The sequence below is a fragment of the Ciconia boyciana genome, chromosome 5 (assembly GCF_034638445.1).
Source record: "Ciconia boyciana chromosome 5, ASM3463844v1, whole genome shotgun sequence".
In the NCBI taxonomy this organism is placed as follows: domain Eukaryota; kingdom Metazoa; phylum Chordata; class Aves; order Ciconiiformes; family Ciconiidae; genus Ciconia; species Ciconia boyciana.
This window is the reverse complement of record NC_132938.1, coordinates 27,040,017-27,061,146: the sequence shown is the minus strand read 5'-3', so window position 1 is coordinate 27,061,146 and position 21,130 is coordinate 27,040,017. Positions and strand designations below refer to the sequence as shown.

General features: G+C 42.4%; 1 protein-coding gene across 21 annotated transcripts in view; it reads left to right on the top strand.

Annotated features, from left to right (window-relative positions):
• APBB2 (amyloid beta precursor protein binding family B member 2) overlaps positions 1-21,130 on the top strand; it is a 200,235-nt gene that overhangs the window by 157,709 nt on the left and 21,396 nt on the right. For all 21 annotated transcript variants that reach the window (XM_072861648.1, XM_072861652.1, XM_072861654.1 and 18 more), the window contains one exon: positions 668-795. In XM_072861648.1, coding sequence (XP_072717749.1) covers positions 668-795 — 128 coding nt within the window. The remainder of the gene's footprint in view (positions 1-667; positions 796-21,130) is intronic.

Below are 21,130 nucleotides of genomic sequence, written 5' to 3'. Positions count from 1 at the left end.
GAAAATTGCCTCTAAATTTGTTTCCTCTAAGGGGAAAAAGCATTCTCCTTGTCCCTACATGCCAGAAGAATTAGGGAGAAACCCTGGCTCCAGGATTCTGCAGTCAGCAGCAGAATTCCCATTCATGTCTTAATGCTAGGTTTCCCCCTTTAATTAATCTTTCTTCAAAGAGTATCCTATAAATACTTCAACATGTACAAATTGCTGTCTGTTCCCATGACCCATTGGTTAAAGTTTATGGAAACAAAGCACATTGTTTGGAGGAAGAAACTCTGCCCTAAGAGTACAGGTTGTGATGTAAGCTTTTACTATTAAAACAGTTCTTGACTTCTCGTATATTTGGAAGAATTTAGTGGAGAAAGGATAAACACATAATTTGTTGAATAATTCAGTAGCTTGGGGTTGAATGAGTCAAACAGTTGCATTTAAAAGACATCAAAGCTTTTCATGATTGGGATCATTTAAAAATATAGTAGTAGCAAGATACTATCTTAGATCTTTTTCACACCAGAAGTAAATGAACTTGTTTTTGGTTGCTCTTGGAACAAACCGAAACTTTGAGTAAATTAAGAGCATGCAAGTCTAAACAGCGTAGGCATAATACCTTGATCCCAGTCAGTTTAAGAGGGGGACATACTGTGTAACTGTACTTTGTCTGGAGTTGCAGGGCAAAGACATGTATCTTATACTGGAAAATGACATGCTGAACCTGATTGACCCCATGGACCGCACAGTTCTTCATTCGCAGCCCATTGTGAGCATCAGAGTCTGGGGAGTGGGTCGTGACAACGGCCGGTGAGTCTTCACTTTCCTTATCCCTCTTGACTTGGTGCTATTTCTGTCTGCTGATACAGAGTACACATAGACCCGGAGCAAATTAGGTATCAGACCTATTCATTTGATTGAGTAATTGTGTCCCGGGGCTATGAGAGGATGAGTAAATTCTTCTTTTTCTTGCCGGTGTTACTTTTTAAAATCTCTGCTTTTCATAGTTTATCACTTACATGCTGTTTTGCTAAACCTGTATTGAGCAAACCTTTCAGATGAATTCAGCCAGGTGCATAAAACTGCACATGCAACATTATTTTGTTTCAGATATTTATAATACTTTTATTATATAAAACCATGTTTTCAAATATGTCCCGAAGTGTGTTTCTCCTGGCTATGTGAAAGCATGTCTTCCTGCTGGTCCAAGTTAAATGCGCTACTTGCACTCTTGACTGTATGCACGTGTTTCCACTTTCTAGAGATATTTGATTTGATGGAGAAAAAAGTTGGACTGAGGGAAAAGTAATGGGTTTAAGACATTACTGTTACTTAAAGATCTTGATGCAAGAAGATTCCTAAGGGTGTTGCAGAAAACTAAGGTTTGTCCCTGAAACCTGACTGCCTGTGAGCTGACGTTCTTCCTTGCCGTAGGGAGCAACCATGAGTGCATGCTAAAGGCGTTCCTGCCCTGGAGGCAGTCTTTCCTTAGCTTTCCTTCCTGACTGCTCTTCTTTTGGTAGCATCCTTCTTTGTCATGTAACGTTGCTGTGGGAACAGGATTGTGAAGGTGACTTATTTAGAGCAGGACAGCAGGCTGTCTCCCTGTCCTGTTGAGCATTTTCATCTATCAAAAATGTTTCCATTCACATTGAGTAATTCCAGGATCTTTGGGCAGTACCCATCATGTCACATGGGCAGTAAGGATTGAATCATGCTAGCGAACTGCTGCTCTTTGTGTCCATGTTTGATCATCGAGATATTTGCAACAGTAGAGGTGGGTTTTTTTGTCTTTGACTTTTGACAGGAAATGTCATTTTGGAGCTGAAAAATCTTTCCCAGTAAAAGATTTTGTGAAACTTCTTTAATCCCCCACAAAGTTTCTAGTTATCTCTGGCTAAATTTCCAAAAGGAAAGGTGATAAGTGCTTCAGTGACCCAATTCCATCTTTCTAAATTTTTTACTTCTATAAATGACTGATGGTTGGTTTGGTTTTTTTTTTTACTGTTTTTCACTTCCATTGGTGCAGATTTTTGAGAGATCTAAAAGGGGCAGATCCAGTTTGAAATGGTGGGAATTAAAGAGGTTTTAACTTCTTATGAATAAACCATTACAGTGCTTTGTTTGCCTCAGAAAATGAGTGCATTGCACATCTCCCTTCAAGTCAGATTTTGTAGTAGCTTGCTTTGGTCAGGAAATAAATAGAGCATCTTAAGGGGCACCTAAATGTGATGCAGCTTTACAGAGTAAAGGAAGCCAGCTTTGCTTTTCATTAATTTTTTTGAAGCATCTGTAGTTCTTTTTTCAAATATTTACATTTCTTTGGAAAATAAAATCATTCCATTATGTTGTTTATAAAAGAAAATAATGGGTCATGTTTCTCCAGACTGGATACATAGTCTCCTAAAGACAGACCTGGTCATAGAACTGTGGACATTGAAAGGGGACATTTAAGAGAAATGTGCCTTTTGCAATCGTGTGGCACCAAGAATGTCATAAGCTTTTGGTGAAACCTATCCAGGGATGCAAGGCAATAGCAAACTCTCCTAGATGAATATAAGCCCCATCAGCAGGACAGGAGTTGGTGGGAAAGGCTGTATGTGTGTGGGTCATTCTGTCTGTTCTGACCTGCCATGCTATCCCACAACATTTACCAAAAGCTATGTACAAGGCACAGGAAATAGCATCTCTGATCCCATTCTTGCCCAGTTTCGTGCCATATCTGGGGACCAAAGATGAATTCCAGTTCTGTTGAGACTTCTGCAGAAACTCATGTCTCTATTAAGAAAAGTATTATAGTTATGGAGTATGTGGGTGAAGTACACGTCAAAAAACAAAACAAAACAAACCCGGTGATCTCGTTCTTGGTCATAAAAGGTAGAAGCTTCCTCTACTCTTTGCCTGAAAAGAGGTTTTATTTGTGACATTGACAATACAGAGAACCTAGCAGAGCAAATAAACTAATCTTCTTCTCGTGTTTGTACTATCAGAAGAAGGAATTGGCCTTTCTGTGCTGAAACTGAACATTTCTTGTTTCTAGAGAACATGACTTTTCCTAATTGGTTGCTGTAAACAACAGCAAGAAATGATTTATTGAAGGTTTGATATATAAACACACAAAGACAGCCTTAATATTTAATTTGCTGGCACAGTAATGTTCTTAGCCACTTTTATTGGAATCTGGGTTTTTTTCATCATAAGAAGTTTGATTTCAGAGCTTTCCTATTCTTAGCCCTTCGTAAGAATTTTGATAGATGCTTCTACCTTGTGTCCAGTATGGCTCTCAGGACTGGAGGCCATTCTTTTTGAAATTTGATTTGTTTATTGACCCATTTTAAAAAATAAGATTGTAGGTAAAACAGTGTAGCCATTATTTATAAGTAAAGTCAGACTGCATGTGATGTTAAATAGCAGGTAGAAGATTCAAAAGACAAGCAGAAAGAACACACTTAATGACTGAGTAATCAAATATACAATGTGTTTTGAGTGTAGAGAGGTTCAGTATAGGAAACATGCTTTGAAGGGTAGCATAAATGATGTAGAATTTGCTGAAGATGCACCAAGACACAAGAAAAAAGCATTTGGTGACAAGAGAACCTGAGCTAAGAAGACCATATTGTTGAGCTGGAAATTGCACTGTATCTCTTTTCATGTATATGTTAGCATGCAGTCCTTGGGCTTATCCTGGTAAAATTACCTATGGCTCCTGAGGTGAGAAACATCAGAGCCATTCACTGATTGTAAAAGCAACTTTCCCTGATTATGAGTTTGCCATCATCAGAGAAGAGTGAGGGCAACGCATTGCTGCTTTGGTGGATTAATTGTCCAGGAAGTGATGAAATCCCAGTTTCTGGGATGAAGCTCTTCCAGAAGTTGTTGCACGTGAATGTTGTTAATTAGCTACGTCTTCTGGTCCAAGAGCCTGGTCCAATATATAATAAAATATATTGGATTTATTGTGAAAGGCAGTGTTTATATTTTAAAATAACGAAGAAATGTATGTTTTCCTCTATTTTGAGCTATTTGAACCCCATAATGATCTGCAGGCCCTCCTTTTTAACTGTATTTTGCTTGTAGTAATGTATTTGGGTAGATTTTGCTTTGGAAGATGGAAAGGTTTTCTAGTGACACCTGACCAGATGATTTTCTAAGCTACACCGTAATGAAAGATTGATGAAATACAGAGATCTGCTGATGAAAGTTTAATCTGAGGATGTGTCTGCTAACTCACCTCAGGCAGGAATGTCTCCCAGGAGGCTGTAATCGCTCTCTCCATACGTTACACTATTATCTTGACCTCTAGAATTACTTTATTTAAAACAGTTCTGTGATAAGCAGAGGCTTCATCGTTTTGTTGACTTAGGCTGTGTGGCGATTTCATGTTTTGAAAGGTAGCAACCCTTGTGTTCAGTTAATCAGTCAGTAAAATATGTTTGACCGAAAGAAAGGCCAGAGTGCCTTAGTAAAATCATGAACAAAAGCAGGTTCCCACAAGAGAAGTTGGTGGTTATGTATGTATATATGTGTGTATATATATGAGTAGACTCCGAGCGCCTAAGTTTGATATGTATATATGGGCATTAAAGGAAAATAAACATACTGTACCTGTCCGTCCTTTCAGCAGACTGTTTCTTAGGTGACATTGTGTGGTTTTTTTAACAGTAAAAGCCACTGTACTCTGTTTGTACAGTCTTCCTCTCCTGCTGTACTGAAACCATGATGATTCATTTAATATTATTTGTTAATAAGAAAAGTCCTCGTACTTGCTTCAATAGTTTGATTTCAAGATCAGTAAGGTCATTGTCACACGGAGGATTTGTGGTATCACAGGTATACAGTGAGTAATTGTCAGTGCTATGTTTGCTTCTTAACATGCCCATGGCATGTTTTTTTCTGGGCTTTAAAAGCATGTTGGAAAATATTAGCCCACTGAAGCTATAAAAGGCTTGTTCTTCTCACTTGTGAGCTGCAGGACTGTACATTAATCATTCCCCAGGTTGGGTTTTGTCTCCCCTTCTCAATTGCTGGTGCATGCCCTTTGCTTTCTGAGCAGCTCGCTAACAAGGAAGAGAGAAAAGGTAATGGCCCATCAATTTTGTAAAAGAGTTTCCGTTAGCACATTTCCCTGAATCCTCCTTTATCTTCATTGCTCTTCCACCAATCCAAAGCCCACCTCAACCTTTATGGAACTTTAATTGCCTAAAAGATCATGGTTCCTTCTGTCGTGGTGTCTCCATACAGTAGCAGTATATTCCAGCTGAAAAATTCAGCCGTTAGCTGGCCAGGATGGCTGCGGGTGGGTTCAGGAGACGGCTTTGATGGGACTGAATATGCGACTGGTTGCTAGATGGCATGGGCACCTGGCACGCTGGACAAAACACATAGCACGTGTCTTTGTTCATCCACTAGCTTTGTCATTACATAGCCCAGGTTTGTTTTCTCTGTATAGTTTGTGTGTTTCCCTGGCAGGCTGAGGAGGGAGGGCGGTTGCTCTTGCTTCTTAAGTAGTGGAGAGGCAGATTCTCCGATATTGGGGTTTTCTGATCACAGGCTCTGTAACTAGACAGTGTGAAAGCATTGTGCTCCCTCCTCTGCCCTAATAATGCCCATTTTGGCAGGTGGTGGTGGTGGGATCTCTTTGTGTCTGTGAATGTCCATTGCCCTGCTTCTTTGAACCGCTGCTGTTTTCCTGTTGCTTAGATATCAGGGAATAAAAGGAGGCTGGGAATCAAAAAGGGGAGAAGAGCGGAGAGGCAGAGAGTAAGATGATGCACCACAAATGAGGCTCAAGCTGCCTCAGAAAGGGAGGGCAGACAGCTAAATGGATAGACACCCCAAGTCAGATGGACATAATACTGTAAGGCCAACAAAACAGAAATTACCTGAGCTCTGTTATCTCAGGAGCTGTTAGGGCAAGAGCTGAGAAAACTGTAGGGGTGATATGAATGAGAAAATGGGACAAATTTGTGTAAAGATGAGGAGGAAATGGCATAAAGTGATGGTTCAGATTCCTCAAAATATGGGGAATTAAAAACAGTATCCTATCTTGCTGTGTCAACAGCTACATAAAAATGGCCTGGTTTCAGAGGTGTTTAACACCTGCACTGTCCACTGACTTCAATAGGATCTCCGTATATTCAGTGTCTTTTCAAAATCAAATGTCTAAATACAGATTTAGGAACCTTTCTCTAGACATGCAGAACTGGAAGTTTTCACTTGAGCAGCAGTGCTACAGCAGGTTAAATGTTTTATTTTAGTTTTGAGTGCGTCTCAAGCTCAGAGGGGTAGGGATGTGTCTGAGCAAGAACTGGTTTGTTAGAGGACAGAAAAAGGGTGAGTGGGGAATGTGGAAGCTGTGCTGCAGGTCGAGTGCCTGTCTTATGGGGTTATGATCTGTTATTTCCTAGCTGAGACTGCATATTTATGTATATTACCTAGTTTGAGCTCCAGCATGTGTCTGTCATATGGACATGAGATTTTAGGAGGGATACCTGGCCTTAATTAGACAATTAAAAGCTAAGAGAAGAACAGACAATAAATACAAGTTTAGTGTGGTTGGGGTATCCTGTTGTATCTGTAGTTTGTTGTTTCCCCTCTCAGAAAATATTTCGTGTACAAGCAACACAACATCGAGCTTCAGTGATGCAGTGTGGCTTATAGCTGCGTCGTTCAGGGAGGTGTTTATGGTCTTCTGGGTTTGCCTTCCCTTCGAGGTGATGATGGAATGTGCTGTGAGATTGAGTCTTTCTCCGATTCCATGAGAAGCTTATCAAGCTGTACGAGATAATGAATAATAAACTTTCTCTTCTGCATTAAAGAGATGTGGTCAAGAAAAGCAGAAAATAAAATAAATTAAAACTGAGATGGTGTTTGCACCTGCTCTTCTGAAAAGATAACACCCTTCAAAGAATGTGTAATTCCAGCTGAACTCCTCAAACTCAGAGACACCATTAATCAATATTGCCTATTCCCCTCGGTCCCCGTAACCTTGGAATAAGGGCAAAACATACTGTGAGGAGTCACGTAAATAGGGCATAGGTGAGGGATTACACTGGAGGAAAAGGATTTTACTGGCTTTTCTGACCCATATTCTTAGCTTTTTTTTTAGAGTAATCTTTTGTTTTATCCCTTTCCCTAAGCCAACTGCATCTGGATATCCTTTTCTGTATGTTTTGATAGCATTTTCCCCTCTCACTAAGAAATAGTTTAGGTGATTACTTACACAAAACTTCCCATTTATATCCATAAGGCCTGACATTACTGTGTGCAAGTGCAGCGTGTTATAGGAAGGGGTAATGGAACAATACAGCTGTGAAAGGGGAAATCTAGTCAAGCTTACAGAATTACTGTATTTTCAAAGAAATATAATTAAGTGGGTGCAAAAAGCTGTATGTGTGCATTCTTACCTTGATTAATGAAACTGGTTTATTTTAGTTTAGGGATTTAACACAAAAGACATGGTAGACTGAAGATGCATTGAAATAGGCCCATATTAACTTGAAATAAGCACCCGTAGTTTTGCACCAATGGATGGTTTTGTATCAGCAGTGGCTTCAGCTGTGTTAGGGCAACATCACTCTACCCTTTCTGCCTAATGTCACTGATGAGATGAAAAATTATTACATGTGACATTTTTCACAGTGAGGCATTTTTCTGTTTTACAGATGAGTCTTGTGAGCAGCTCAGGTGCTTACGAATGATGGATTCACCCTTTGATAGCAGCGGAGAAAAAAGGATATGCTTAGGGAAAATTTTGGCCATGGAGCTATAGATATTTGGTAACCGTTGAAAAGTTTAAATGCAGAAACAGCAGCTGAGAAGCATAGTAGCAGTAGAATAGGCTGGTAGATTAGCACAAGCGCAGAGAAGTCTCACAGAGCAAGGGAATTGGGTCAAACATAGAAGAGGAGAATTGTAAAGATATCTGTGGGAGAGGAGAGAGGAACAGAGAAGCCCCTGAAGGAGAGCTCAGGGTAGTGCTGTGGCATTTGCTTGTAAAGAAGTGGGAAAAATGGCAGGAGGGAGGCTACCCTTCTTATTAGGAAAAACAACCAGACAACCACTTAAAACATGTCACTTGCTGTGCTAGTGGCTTGAGCATGGCAACAAATGCTTAGTCACCTTAAACAGAACCCTGTTTAAGTGTTTTATGGTAGAATGTCTTTAGTATTCTATACTTGTTTTCAGGAAATAATGGAAAATATTGCATATAATTTGGAAATTGTATCTAGTGTTTCTTCTGGAAGGCAGACTTTTTAAATGGCACTTGGAATTGTTCAACTGTAAAGCTTTCAGTTAAGACAAATAATATGTCTAAACCTGGACTACAAATAACCACTACGATGTAGTCAGGTTGTCTCGATTAACAAAAAAAGACAGCATATTGACTGAGTCCCTGGCTTAAAGTGTTTCTACAGATTTGTGCTATAAAATCTCCACACATTCCCTATGATTCCAGCTATTAAACTCAAATACTTTAGGATACAACTAGGGCAATCTATGAACTTCAGTGGCTATCACACAGCTCCCTCGAGAATAGCCTGAGCCGCCTGAGAAAGTGTCTGTGGCTCAGAAGAGCTACTGACTGCCAGTTTGGGGTGGAACTCTGATGCTTTCTTCTATTATCCTTTGCACTGTATGTTAATCAAGCAGATGCTACATCTAGGCTGAATTCCTATATTTAACTGCTTCTTTAACTCTGTGGCAGAACAGTGATGCAAGTGATGGAAGAAGCAGCTGCTCTCTGGCTCCATAGCTGTGAATAGAAAACATCCCGCTCCCAGGCTCTCCCCAGCCCTCCTTGTTTTCAACACCCAGTTAGACGCTTTGATCTTAACTGATCAAAGGTGGTTTAAACTTACCTTATTTACTTTGCCTGGTCATGCACTAGGGTGCATACACAATCTGTTGCTTCCTCTCAGCAGAGGCTATGCTGACAAAAAATAGCATCCTCCTTCCTAAACCAGTTGGAGTCGACTGAAGGTGCCTGCCTTTCACACCTCATCTTCAATGGCACTGAGGTTAGACTCTTAGTTACACATCTCCCAGGTGATATGTCAACAGTAGGGGCTGTTTATAGAGGGAGTTACCTATGGAATAAATTTTCACCAGATAAATAGGCTTTGACAGCAGTTTAATCAGAGAGTTGGGCACATCATCACTAGCAAGTGCATGGAGATCTGCCCTGATTCTTTATAGTGTTAAATATCCACTCCCTGATTATGAGCTTGGCTGGACCTTACCTCCAGTGAGGAACACAGCAGCTTGGGGACATACAACCCAGCTGGAGACCTATGAGAGGGCAGCATGTGATAGCTGGGAGAGGCTGGAACATATACAACACGTGTTGTATTTATATACCAGGCATGCCCCAAAACACCCCTGCTGCCTTGAATTTGGCATTTTTGGCAGTGCAGGAGTTGAATTCGTTGGATCTTCATCAGCTGAGAGCTCTCCTGGGAAGTTTTCACCTTGCCAGGGCCAGCTGCTTGTGATCTTTTTGTCATTGTAAATTTGATCCATTACCTGCTGCAAGCTCGTTTCTTTTGCAGCCTGTAGGTAAAGTGCAGTAAAAAGATCCCTCCTACCTAGTGATTTGGCTGCAAGCTCACAGCGCTGGCTGGCAGTGGGAAATGGGAGTCGGTGCAGTGTTTGCACTGGAAATTTTTTCACGTGGTTTATGGTAGCAGTTCTTGCTGGGGAGAGCCTGTCAGCCAAACTCGGCAGCCGATGTTGAATGCTGCAACTTCCATGACTCGTTTCAAAACTTGAGTTATTGATGATTTTTCTTTAAAACAAAGTTCATGAAAGAAGACTTCTGTGTGAGTTTCACCTTCTGTTTTCAGAATACATATATTTGGCCAAGTAAACTCTAAGGAATCAGAAATCAGACACCACCACCCCCCAAAGCCTATACCTAAAATTTTAAATTCATGTTTGAATTCACATTTTTGGGTGGGATTGAGGATTGGTAAAGCTAAGTTTTGCCAGAACGACAAACACGAGGCACAGTTGTAGTTACTAAGCAAATTGTATGTGCACAAGCAGGAAGACGCTGGGCCCAAATTGTTTTTCATTTTCAGAAACTGCCTACTGGCCAAGCCCTGGGAGACTTTCCTATTGCTGGTGGCAGAGGTAGATCTGTTGCCCTTTCCATAGACAACAACTAGAAACAACAGACTTAGAGGAGCAGAGACTGTGGGGAAAGGGAAAGGGAAGCTGAAATGCTGATAGCAGGGGAAGTTACTTCTCAACAAGGGAGCCAGCATGTTCATATCTAGCCATATCATTACTGAAAGGTGCGCAGGCAGGCAGTGTCGCATCTATCACGTACCAAAATATCACAACTATTACAGGATTAGAATTCAATCCCAGTTCATTTACTGGATAGCCAGATAAAAACTTCAAGACTGGGACATAGTTTTATTTATACTTATTTTTACAGGTTTCCGAAGTTCTGCTGAATCTCTTTTCTTGTACTGAAGAAAGGTGCAGGGAAGAGTGGTTCTCTCCCACAAACTGTTCCAGCATATTAAAACGGCAAAGTCTGGCTTCTCTCCTTTGAAGCCTTTTAAGTCGGAGTGTGACATTGTTCTCATGAGTGCTGTCGTTTGGCCAGCTGGAAAACTACCATATCCTGTTGTATGCTACTTTCTGAGAGTAGAAGAGGAAAACAGCAATGGAGAGGGTAGTTGTCATAGTTATCAGATTAATTCTGTCTTCATTTGCAAGTTTAAACAAGTTATGTTGAATGCATATTGGAACCTGGATTAAAAATGTAGTGCATGTATATTTTACTGCATTTAACCAGTTTCAGGTGATATTTTGCTTGTCCATAAAAATGCCCCTTTCTTTCCCTACAAGTGAGTTCCACATTTGTGTCAAGACTTTCGAGAACTTACTTGTTTGCTTCAGTGCAAAAATTATTACATGGCCTTGAATTCTTGTTAGTGCTGGGCATCCAGCACATCCAAGAAAAAAGAGTTGGATCTGTTTTTTCTTAGGCAGCATCAACAGATTTGTTTATTAAATTCCAACCTGTTACTCCCGTGGAAATCAGCAGAAAGCTTTTGGGATGGCACAGGTTGTCACTTGAGCGTAACTGGTCCTGCCAAACCTTGTTGATGATAAGCAGGAGGGAAGGACAGGAGGAAGGAAGGAAGGAAGGAAGGAACCTCACTAGGCTCTCAGGGTATATTTAGGCTATGAACAAACATCCTGCTCCCAATGCATCTGTGCGGCTGGAAGAAGTGACTGCCAGAAAACTGTCCTTAACTGATTTTCACCCTCTCAAATCTGCTGGTGGAAATACCTGTGGTCACATTCTCTGCCCTGCTTTCACTCATGTTGAGCTCAGCTAGTTTAAAGAGGCTGGTTGTTGGGCGTTTGCCATGTTCACTCGTTTTCCTTGAGGAGGGCAGGATGTGATCCCACAAGCAGCTCCGCTGGCACGTTTGAAGGATCGAGTCCCTTGGATGGAGAAGAGTGATGTGCAGAGTGGTGACCCACATCCTCACGCCGTTGCAGTTGTGCCTCGGTCGGAGTTTCCTCCCCTGCATCCAGGAGGAGTGATGTGCAATGCCGTGGGTAGCTGTGAAAGCTGAACACCCTGGGATGGGGTTTAAGCCCTGCCACGTTTTGCGTGCAGTCCCTGGGGAAGCAGCTCTCTATTGCTCGTTGAGCACGTTTGATGGGGAGTTTTGCCAAATAAAAACAGGAGCTCCAGGAGTGTTGTGTTTACTGTCACCTTTAGTGCAAGCAACACCTCTAAATTAGATTTACTGTTGTTGCATGTGTCAGTTCTGGAAAATCAAATTATTTGGTGTGTTTGTTTTTACAGCTGGAGGATAAATCTCACTTCTAGCATAAGCAGGTATACTTTCATTGAAGTAAATGCAGTTGTACTTCTGTGTGAATTCTTGGATTTGGCCATAAATCTTTGCTGCCTTTTAAAGAGAATTTCTTCCTCTGTTGCATTCAGTTCAGAGTCATGCTGTGAAAGCTTTGCACTGGTTTTGGAAAATTGGGAGGGGAAGACTCCCTGCGCACTTCAGCTTTCCCCAAAAGATTGCTTCTGTCACAGCAGGTTAATCTTGGAAGTTTACAGGCTAGAAACACAACGCGTAGCAGTGAAGATTTGTTAAAGGGGGAGGAGAGGGGCCTCTTCTGCGGGTCAGAGCGCGGGGAGCACTCAAATGGTAAAAGCGATGGGAAGGGAGGAAGAGACACACCCCTGATGGAGCGGTGCCTTCCAGGGGGAAGCACCCACTCGCTCACAGCTGGAGCCGGCGAACACAAGCGTGCACAGTCCGTGAGGAGAGTGGGAGCTGACATGATGTGCTTCAACTCGATGCAAAATGAATGAGCTGCTGTTCTCGGGGGTATTCGGCCCCCATCGCTGAAGTACAAGTACACGGCTGCATCAAGTGCACTTTGCATCGTCTGATGCATAGATACACGCTAACGGAGACGAGGACCAGGCAGAGCATTGAGTTGGGTGTTTGTGTATGACGTGCTTGGCATCAAATTCCTGTTTGCTGCAACAAAAAGGTAAGAAACTTAAAAAGTGACAAGAAAAAAAACCTCAGTGTCCCCCCCAGACAACAATCTCATGTCAGGAGTAGCCTTTGTCTCGAGCTGTATTTTCAAAGCTATGGTCCATTAGTCTAAAGCTTCTGTGTGGATGCCTGCAAGGCAAATTACAGCTCCCAGTGTGACAAAGGCAAGTCAGATTTCTTTTCTCCAAGAGCTGACACTTAACAACCTTCAGGAGAGCACTGTAGCAGAAATGCTGGACTGCGCGCTGAGCGGTAAGTATTTGATTCCGTTCTCCCTCTCCTTTATCCCTTCAGATGTTGCTCATTTGAGCAGTCAGCTAACTAATGGATCTTGATGATTAATAGGTTTCGGGGTCTGTGTTCAGCTCAGAATTACATGCTCCTGAACTGGCTGCGGTTACTGGCTGCATGTTGACCAGCCTGATTTGTAGAGGATTATCATAATTTGTTTTTACTGGTAATGCTGTATTAATGGATTAAAAGATGCTGTAGTTAAGAACGGCAGAAAGCTCATTTACTGAAGAGAAGAAACCTCCCTGTGTTTGCCCCCAAACATACAGTGCCTGTATAATTATTTATGTGTAATTCCCAGCTAACTTCTGCCTAGCTAGTCTGGGCTTTCTTCTTTCAGCCCATAATTGACCATGAAGATTGTGCAATTTGAAATCTTTGTAGAGCTCCAAAAGAAGTAAACATGTTTAAAGGCAGAAAAGTGTTACACCATGTGTGGGGATACGTGCATATGAAGATATATTCAGCTGAAGTGAAATGGTTAATGGCTCTTTTGACAGAAGAGGAAACTTTATGATTTAAATGTAATATATTGCCTTGAGGTCTCTGTGCTTGCTTAATCCTATCTGTATTCATAAAGAATTTGCAGCAGGAGAAATTTCATTGATTTGTTAATTGATATATAGCTTTGAATCCTCAGTACGCTGGGTGCAGAGAGGAGGGAAGCACATTTATCTTTTTCTTTAAACTCAGCAGCTTCACTCTTAAATTAGGTTTCTCGCATGTTATGGAACCTCATTGCTCTCCCCTGTTCTGTGCAGTAATTTGTGCTTTCTTAGAAGATACCAAACATTGCTGAGTCTTGATCTCTATCAGGGAAATATATGAAGTGTTTTATCTCTTAAAACTATGGCTTTAATTATGTTTTTGTAGCTGTTGCCTTGCAGTTAATGTAATTATAACAACTTGTGAGTGAGGAAAAGGATATTATTTAGCCCTGGAGCATTTCTCAGTAAAAATTGGCTTATTTATTTTCATAAGGAGTTAAAAGAGAGAAAGGGAGAGATAATGGGGTTTTATTATGTAATAGTAGTTAGAATTTTTTTTAATGAAATACAGATTGGTTTTCCCCTGTACAACAGTGGATGTGTATAAATAAATAAAATAACCCTATCTATGAAGATATTTTAAGCACTGATCAGTTAGAATACAGATGAGGATCAAACAAACTGTGTATATTAGTATTTTAGATAATTAAGGTGTGTATTGAATGTCTGTGGTATTTCTTGTATTGTTAGTCTTTTGGGTATCCTGTTGGGCAAGGCTTTCTGGTTCACCATTCAGAGTTTCCTGTGTTTTGTGATGTGAAGTAAAACTCTGTGTTACTGTGGACAAAATCCTGATCTAATTGATACTAGAGTGCTAGTATTGATTCAACTGTTCTGTATAGCTTTAACTTGTGTTAGAGTGCAGGCTTTGCTCCAGTGTAGTTTGAGGTGGGCTGAGATGTCTTTATTCTCTGGGTAAAGTTAATCCAGGTCAAAACCTGAAATTTAACAGTTCTAAAGCAGGGAATATCAAGTCAGTAAGAAGTGTTCAGTTTCATTTCTTCCTATTAGAAAATAACTGGCATGTGCCTGAATTTGGTTTGGTACCTGCCAGAGAAAACATACTTCGGTGGTGGTGGTGGTGTATTTTGATGTGGTATTAAAGCGTTCTCTACGTGTTTTAAGAAGTTTGCAAATTGATGTGCTGGAATATCTTTATGGCTGAATTTAATAATTCTTTAAAAAATTAAAACAGAAAATCTTGTACCAAACTGATCCGTCTAAAATGGTGGTCTGGTGATTTGGGGAAAAGGTGGCCTGCTGTTCAAGGTCTTTTCATACTGCCAGAAACATGTTTATTTTCCCTAACAAGCCAAATGTAGCATGTCCTAAGGAGAGGGAAAGCAATGGTCTGCAGTGGGTTATGAAAGAGACCCCTGGCTTACATCAGGAGAGGAGGTGCCTGGGGTGGCCATGTGCTGCAGGGAGCTGTAAGTGCACCCACTCTTTCATCTTGAGTCTTCAGTCACTGTCATTTAGTGTGTGTAGATGAGGGAAACCCTGAAGAAATGGTAAAGTGACCTGCGGTTGCTTATTTATGGAGAGAACTTGAGGAATAACAAGGAACCAGCTTGCCTGCCAGATATCAATGTAAGTCTAGCACCCAAACTATCAGTGGGACTTACTGATTCAGAGCCTCTGGTCTTACGAGTAGAATTCAGTCTTTACAAAATGTGAATTCATATAATGTGTCACACTGCCTCATATTTTCTTTCTATTTTAAAAATAGAATCTGACTAGGTTATAGTAGTCTTCATAATATATGATTAGCAACAGAAGGCTAGATCAAGCCATCAATTTTTAAGCAGAAGTCTTCTTTGCTACCAGTAGAGAATTGCTTAAAAATTGATGGCACAATCTGGCCCACAGTGAGCAGGGGATTTCTGCAGAAACTGTTAGTTGTACTTCTACTCAGTCTCCATCCTGGCAGTGACAGGGGCCCAGAAACTCAAGGCCAGTCTGCTGGAATAGTCTGATACTTGTTGGAAGACAAAAGGCTTAAGGACTATTTAAAAAAAAAAAAAGGTTAAAAAGCTATCAAACCCTTAGAAAAATGATAAACCACAGCCATTTTCCTTTCAGTGAAAGCAACTATATTTCTCTAATGGCATACATAAGTGAAGGACATAATCATTGTCTAAGCAACAGAGAGACTTCCAAATGCACAGAAATGAAGGTTGTTTCCTTTATTTGTTCATGGTGTGTTGTTGAGGTGTAAATACATTTTATATAAACATTTTGCTGCATTAAGTGCTGCTAGACTTCGTAATTACAAATTAGAAAACCAGAGTGGGGCCTCTTCTGTGCCTCAGAGAATATGCTTGGGCAAGTACTTATAACTGTAAAAAAAGACGAAAGGCTTGTGCCATGCATCATTATTTTTAATCAAGTAAAATGTGTTTTACTCCACTAAAACTCTCCAAAGTCATTTTAGCCAGTCGTTATCTCTTAAGGGGAGAGATGGCCAGAGCTGATGGTGATGTGTGTAGTCCCACGTTAAAATGTTTTAAGGACCGCAGAGGTTGGAGAGCAGACCTCTGTATTTGCTCAGGGCGTAGGTGACACATGGCAGCCTTATTCTTCTGATCTGCTCAAAAAAGACAATTGGGGAAGTTGCAGTCAGCCAGACTCCAGGGGAAGCTACAGGAATGAAGAGGTGTGAAACGTTAACCTCTTTACCCTGTTAGCTGAATGTGTCAGTCACAAAAATGGTTGGGCTGTAGACTTAAATTCACTCTGCCAGGTACAGGGGAGTAGTCTCCTAACGCTCTCCCAGGCTCATGTGCAGTGTGGTCCCCATTGAAACACTAGTTGAGCACAGGAACATCACCTTGATCCTTAAATACCGTATCAGCAATGCCAACGAGAACAAAACCCGTTGCGTTTGTTGGTGTGGTTTGCTCTTCATCACATTGTAGTCTTACAGTGGCCCTTGTTGAAGTAGAAGACACAACAGTAACAACCATGGAGTATTTGGAGTCCAGGACGTCTGTCCCGGTCATGGGGATGGATGGGCGCGCAGGAGACCTGAGTCGCCAGGGCTCTCGGGCATGTCGTTTCTCCCCTGCCGGCCTCCCTCTGCCCACTGCTGAGACAAGTCCATAGGCTGGTCATCTGCATAAGCATAGCATCTCCATGTCCATCTGCACAGCACGTCTCCGTCCTGTGGGTTGAGGCGTTTCTGTTACAGAGTCACAGGAAAAAGGTTACCCTGGAAAGGACCACAGCAGGTCACCTACACCAGCCTCCTGCCCAAAGCCAGGCAGGGTTCAGGGTTACCTCGGGGCCGTTTCTGGTTGATATTTTTTAAAATCTCCAAGGACCGAGTTTGTGCGGCCTCTCAGAGTACCTCTCTGAGGGCTTACCCGCTCTCTTGGCAAAGAAACTTGGGTTTGCTCTATTTTTTAAACCCTCCCATGAATAAGTGGGGGACATTAATTAGATCCTCCCCCCGTTACCTCATCTCCAAGCTGAACAAGCCCACCTCGTCTACAGGCTAAACAAGCGTGGTTCCTGCAGCCATGGTGGCCCTCGGCTGGACTTGCTCCAGTTTGCCACTCCCTCCTGTGTACTGGTGGGCCCAAACCTGGATGCAGAAATCCAGATATGGCCTCACGAGTGCATGTGGAGGGTGTTTTTTGGAGCTCAGGGGTGTTACCACTGCACCTCTCAGTTTGTTCACCTCCCAGTGAAACCTCTATTACCCTTCAGCTTGTGGGGCAGGCATTGTATATCAACAATGAGCCTCCAGGATGCAACTTGCATCAGTCACTGATGTACAAAACCTGGGGCTGGAAGGAGAAATTGTCTTACACTCAGTCACTGTCATGTATTGTGAAGACCTGTCCCGCAGGACAGTGCCCCGTCAGTTACACCGCTCTCTGCAACTGTCTTGCCTCCGCTGCGTCCCTGGGCCGGGTGCGACCCTCTGTGAGGTGAGAGGAGTGTGGGGAAAGGGGGTGATCAGGGACGCAGGCACCCTCGGCAGTACCATAATGTGCTGCCTCCAAAGGCGCTAAGTGGAAAACAACCTGCAATAAATGGGCCTGGCAGAAGTGGTGGGGAGGAGGAGACTGTCAACAAAAATAAAATTAAAAAAAGTAGGAAGTTAGTAGTACTAATACAACCCTCCTGCTGCTGTTGTCTTTGCTCAGTGACATTGGGGCATGCTGGCGCGCGCACACACACACACACACACCACACACACAGAGGCAGCTCTCAGACACTCGGACTCAGAAAAGAGAGTTTAGAACCAAAGTGAGTCTTTGGAGGAGACTGAGGACAGGTCCCAGGGCTAGAAGGTTTTTCGGTGGAGGGCATGAGCTCCGTCTTCTTCATATTCCTTTTTTGAAACCCACATTTTCTTAAAGGTGTCCAGTGAGGCCAGGATAGAGCCACCAATCCACATGGAATACAGTCTCTCCTGAGGAGCTGATATCCATATTTTGACATCCTTCCCAGGGAGGCAGTGTCCCCTCGGGGCTCACTCTAGGAGGGGGGCTCCTTTCTCATGCCTCTGCAGGCTGGAAGGTCGCAGGCTGTTTTCCTCAGAGGCCTTGGCCTTTTCCCCTTAGAAATCAATCTCAAATCCTGTGTAGCAGCCCTGACACAATTTTCTAGGTATCGTATTCCCACATTATTGGCAGGCTCTGGCTTGACCCCTTTTAACTCCGTCAGCTTGGAAAAGGATATATAGAGCACCATACCGAAGCACTTGCACAGCTGCTCTTGCAGCGTTTCTGGCACTTAGAGCCATCAGCAAAATCTGCCATTTGAACTGAAACTTTCCATGTCTGCTTTTTAGCCTTGGGGTGGATTTTTTTAAATTTATTTATTTATTTTGAGTTTAAAGGTAAATCATTCAACCATATTTGAGCTACCAGAATGTGAAGAGAATACAGGCAAATAGTCTTGTGTTTGAAAATAATTCATAAATTACAAGACACTCTATGAGGAGATACTGGGTTAATTGGAAAGCTGTAATTAACTGGTTAGAAGCAGGATACAGCCCCCCTTGATTCGCGTATATCCCATGGTGTGGGAGTCCCCCAGCCGGAGCCCCGCTCATTCCTCGCTGCTCGGGGAAGCCCAGCAGCCCAACTGCTTGTATTTTTCTCTCACCTTCCTGAATTTCCTCCTGTGCTTTTTCTTTGTCTGTGCTTGCAGCTGCAATGGTGATTGTTCTGTACAATTGTGTATTGCATAACGGTAGGGGAATTAACAGATCTCCCTTTAAGAGTTTGCACCGGCAGGTCATGTTTGCATCTAGTTGTACTGTGTCCAAAATCTGCTAGATCCAAGACATTTCTTTTCCCTCCCCCTTCCACCCCCCCAGTACATTGTGTCTAAATTGCGGGAAGATTGTTCCAATGTAAAGCTTTGTTCTGAGAGGTAATCTCTGTTTGTCCACTTCATATAGAGCCAGTGATTAATGCATTAAGAAAATTACATATATTTTGCTTCTCATACTACTTAGAAACATTGACTGTATTTTCCGGGAAAGTAAAAGTGATACTACTTTTTCAATTCTGATTTTCAAATTGGCACTGAAATACAGAATCAAGGGCTGTTTAGGCTTGAAAAACTTCCAATATTTGCAATACTGAGATCTAATTTTAACTCTTAATTTATAAAATGTTAGCAATAGGCATGGTGAAGTCCTTGCTGATTCTGCAAAGCCCGGTAGAAAGCCCACGTAGCTGAAGCAAAGGAATGAGCGGGGTTTTGGTTGGGGAGGTCACCACTGGATATTGGAAAGGGGAAACTCCCAGTTCACTGTGTGGAAGGAAGTAGAGCGGAGAGCCCTATGTTTCTTCTTCTTTACAGTGAGGCTAAGTCTCACACTTCCATTGTAAAATTTCTTGGAATGTCATTACATTTGTAAATACAGATCTTCTTTCCAACTTAGCTGCTTTCGTAGAATCATAGAACAGCCCAGGTTGGAAGGAACATCAAAAGACCATCTGATCCAACCTTTCATGGGAAAGGGAGCCCAGATGAGATTGTCCAGCACCCTGCCCAGTCACATCTGAGAACCTCCTGTGATGGGGACTCTATCACATCCATGCAGAGGTTGGTCCAGTGAATGATTGTTCTTTACAAGGAGCCACATGGAGATTACAAGGGGCAACAGGTACAAGTTGCGCCAGAAGAAGTTTCATCTCGACGTAAGAAAGAAATGAAACCTCTAGCTATGTACATATGCATCCATGTGTGACTTGCACTCCTGTGTTGGACGGATGCATTAGCTAACCATATGCACATTTAGTTAAAACCTGGCTTAGAAAGCCTGTGTTTATTCCAGATCTACTCACAAAACCATTTCTAAGTAACAGATCAATCCCTGTAAGCTTTGCGAGCTTGCTGAAGTGAGATGTCTAATGGGAATTGGATCCCTTCCCTTCAGTGTGCTCTGTCTTTAATCCTGTCCTTATTACTTGAGACAGAGTGATTTTTCCACTCCACTACTTTTTCCTCAGAGTCAGTTACAAACTAGGATGGTGTAGGGCCCCACATTTTTGTGCACAGTGCACGAACCTTGCTTGGATGCTCCCTGGAGGTGAGCCCTTCTTAAAAGAGGGGAGTTGTGAGATGCATGCAGGAGGCAATGGTGGGAGAGCAGAACTAAACAGCTCTCTTCTGGAGAATGGTTATTATCCCTGTAGAGATGCTATGCAATGCATAAAGTGGTGTCCTGTTTTTAAGGAGGGGTGGGGAGAAGCAGGCAGCAACCCACCTTGTTCCCCAGCGCACCTAACCCTTTGTGGCAATGTCACGGGAAACCGTGTGCTTTCTTCACACGGTGGCCCCAGAAGTGTGCCTGTACCCGCAAACTCCCACTGCAGGTGTTTCGTGGTGGCTGGCGTGACCTGGAAAGCAGCCGGCTGCGGTGGGTGCCCGGGTCCTGCAGCCGGGGCTCAGGCAGGCAGCAGGGCAGGCAGCAGGGCAGGCAGAGCAGCTCTGCAGGAAGGTGGAGAAGGGCAGCCCCCAGGCAGGGAAGCTTGTGCCTCTCCTGCCCGCCTTCGCCTTTGGGAAAGGGTGTTGGTTAAGTTGTACCAAGAGTTAGTGGTTGCTGAAGTGCTTCAGAAATGAAGGTGTGTAGTGATTTTATACATCCTGGCTCCAGCTCAGTGCTCGTGTGAGGTTGTTACCCAGGCTGTCACTTCTTCAGGGTGCAACTTTCAGAGGAGCCCAAGTGACCTTGGGGCGTGAGCTTTTGGAAAAGGCATTAAAAAAAAGTCATAACAATCTTCCTACTCTTTCAATTTAAACAATGTAAGGTTTTCACAGCCTGAAGAATTATTCTTGTTTGTTTTGTCAGTGTCTGCTTTAAATAGTGTTATTTTGGAAGAAGGAAGGTTCATGCACTTTGTATGTCTATTTATGCTTTCCTCATACTACTTCCCGGACTTGTGTGTGGTATTTTAAGCTTGATTACCTCCCAGTGTTGATATGTCTGCGCTGCCTCTCTAAATTCAGCTGATGCCTGTTGGCTTCATTGCATGCTTCCAAAAATACAAACTTCAGAGCAACAGGATTCAACCAAAATAAGTGTTGAAATAGTGGTAGTATACTTGGATACAACGAATGTTAAATGTACAGCACTTCTTTCAGCTACTCTGTCTCATCATATGCTGGAGCTCTGTCTGCGTGAGTGCTTTCTAACTTGCTCTTTCTGTTTCTTCATGCTTCCCTGGATTCAGAGAGAGGTAAATGATTTTCGTTTTTCCATTATTCTGTGTGTTTATC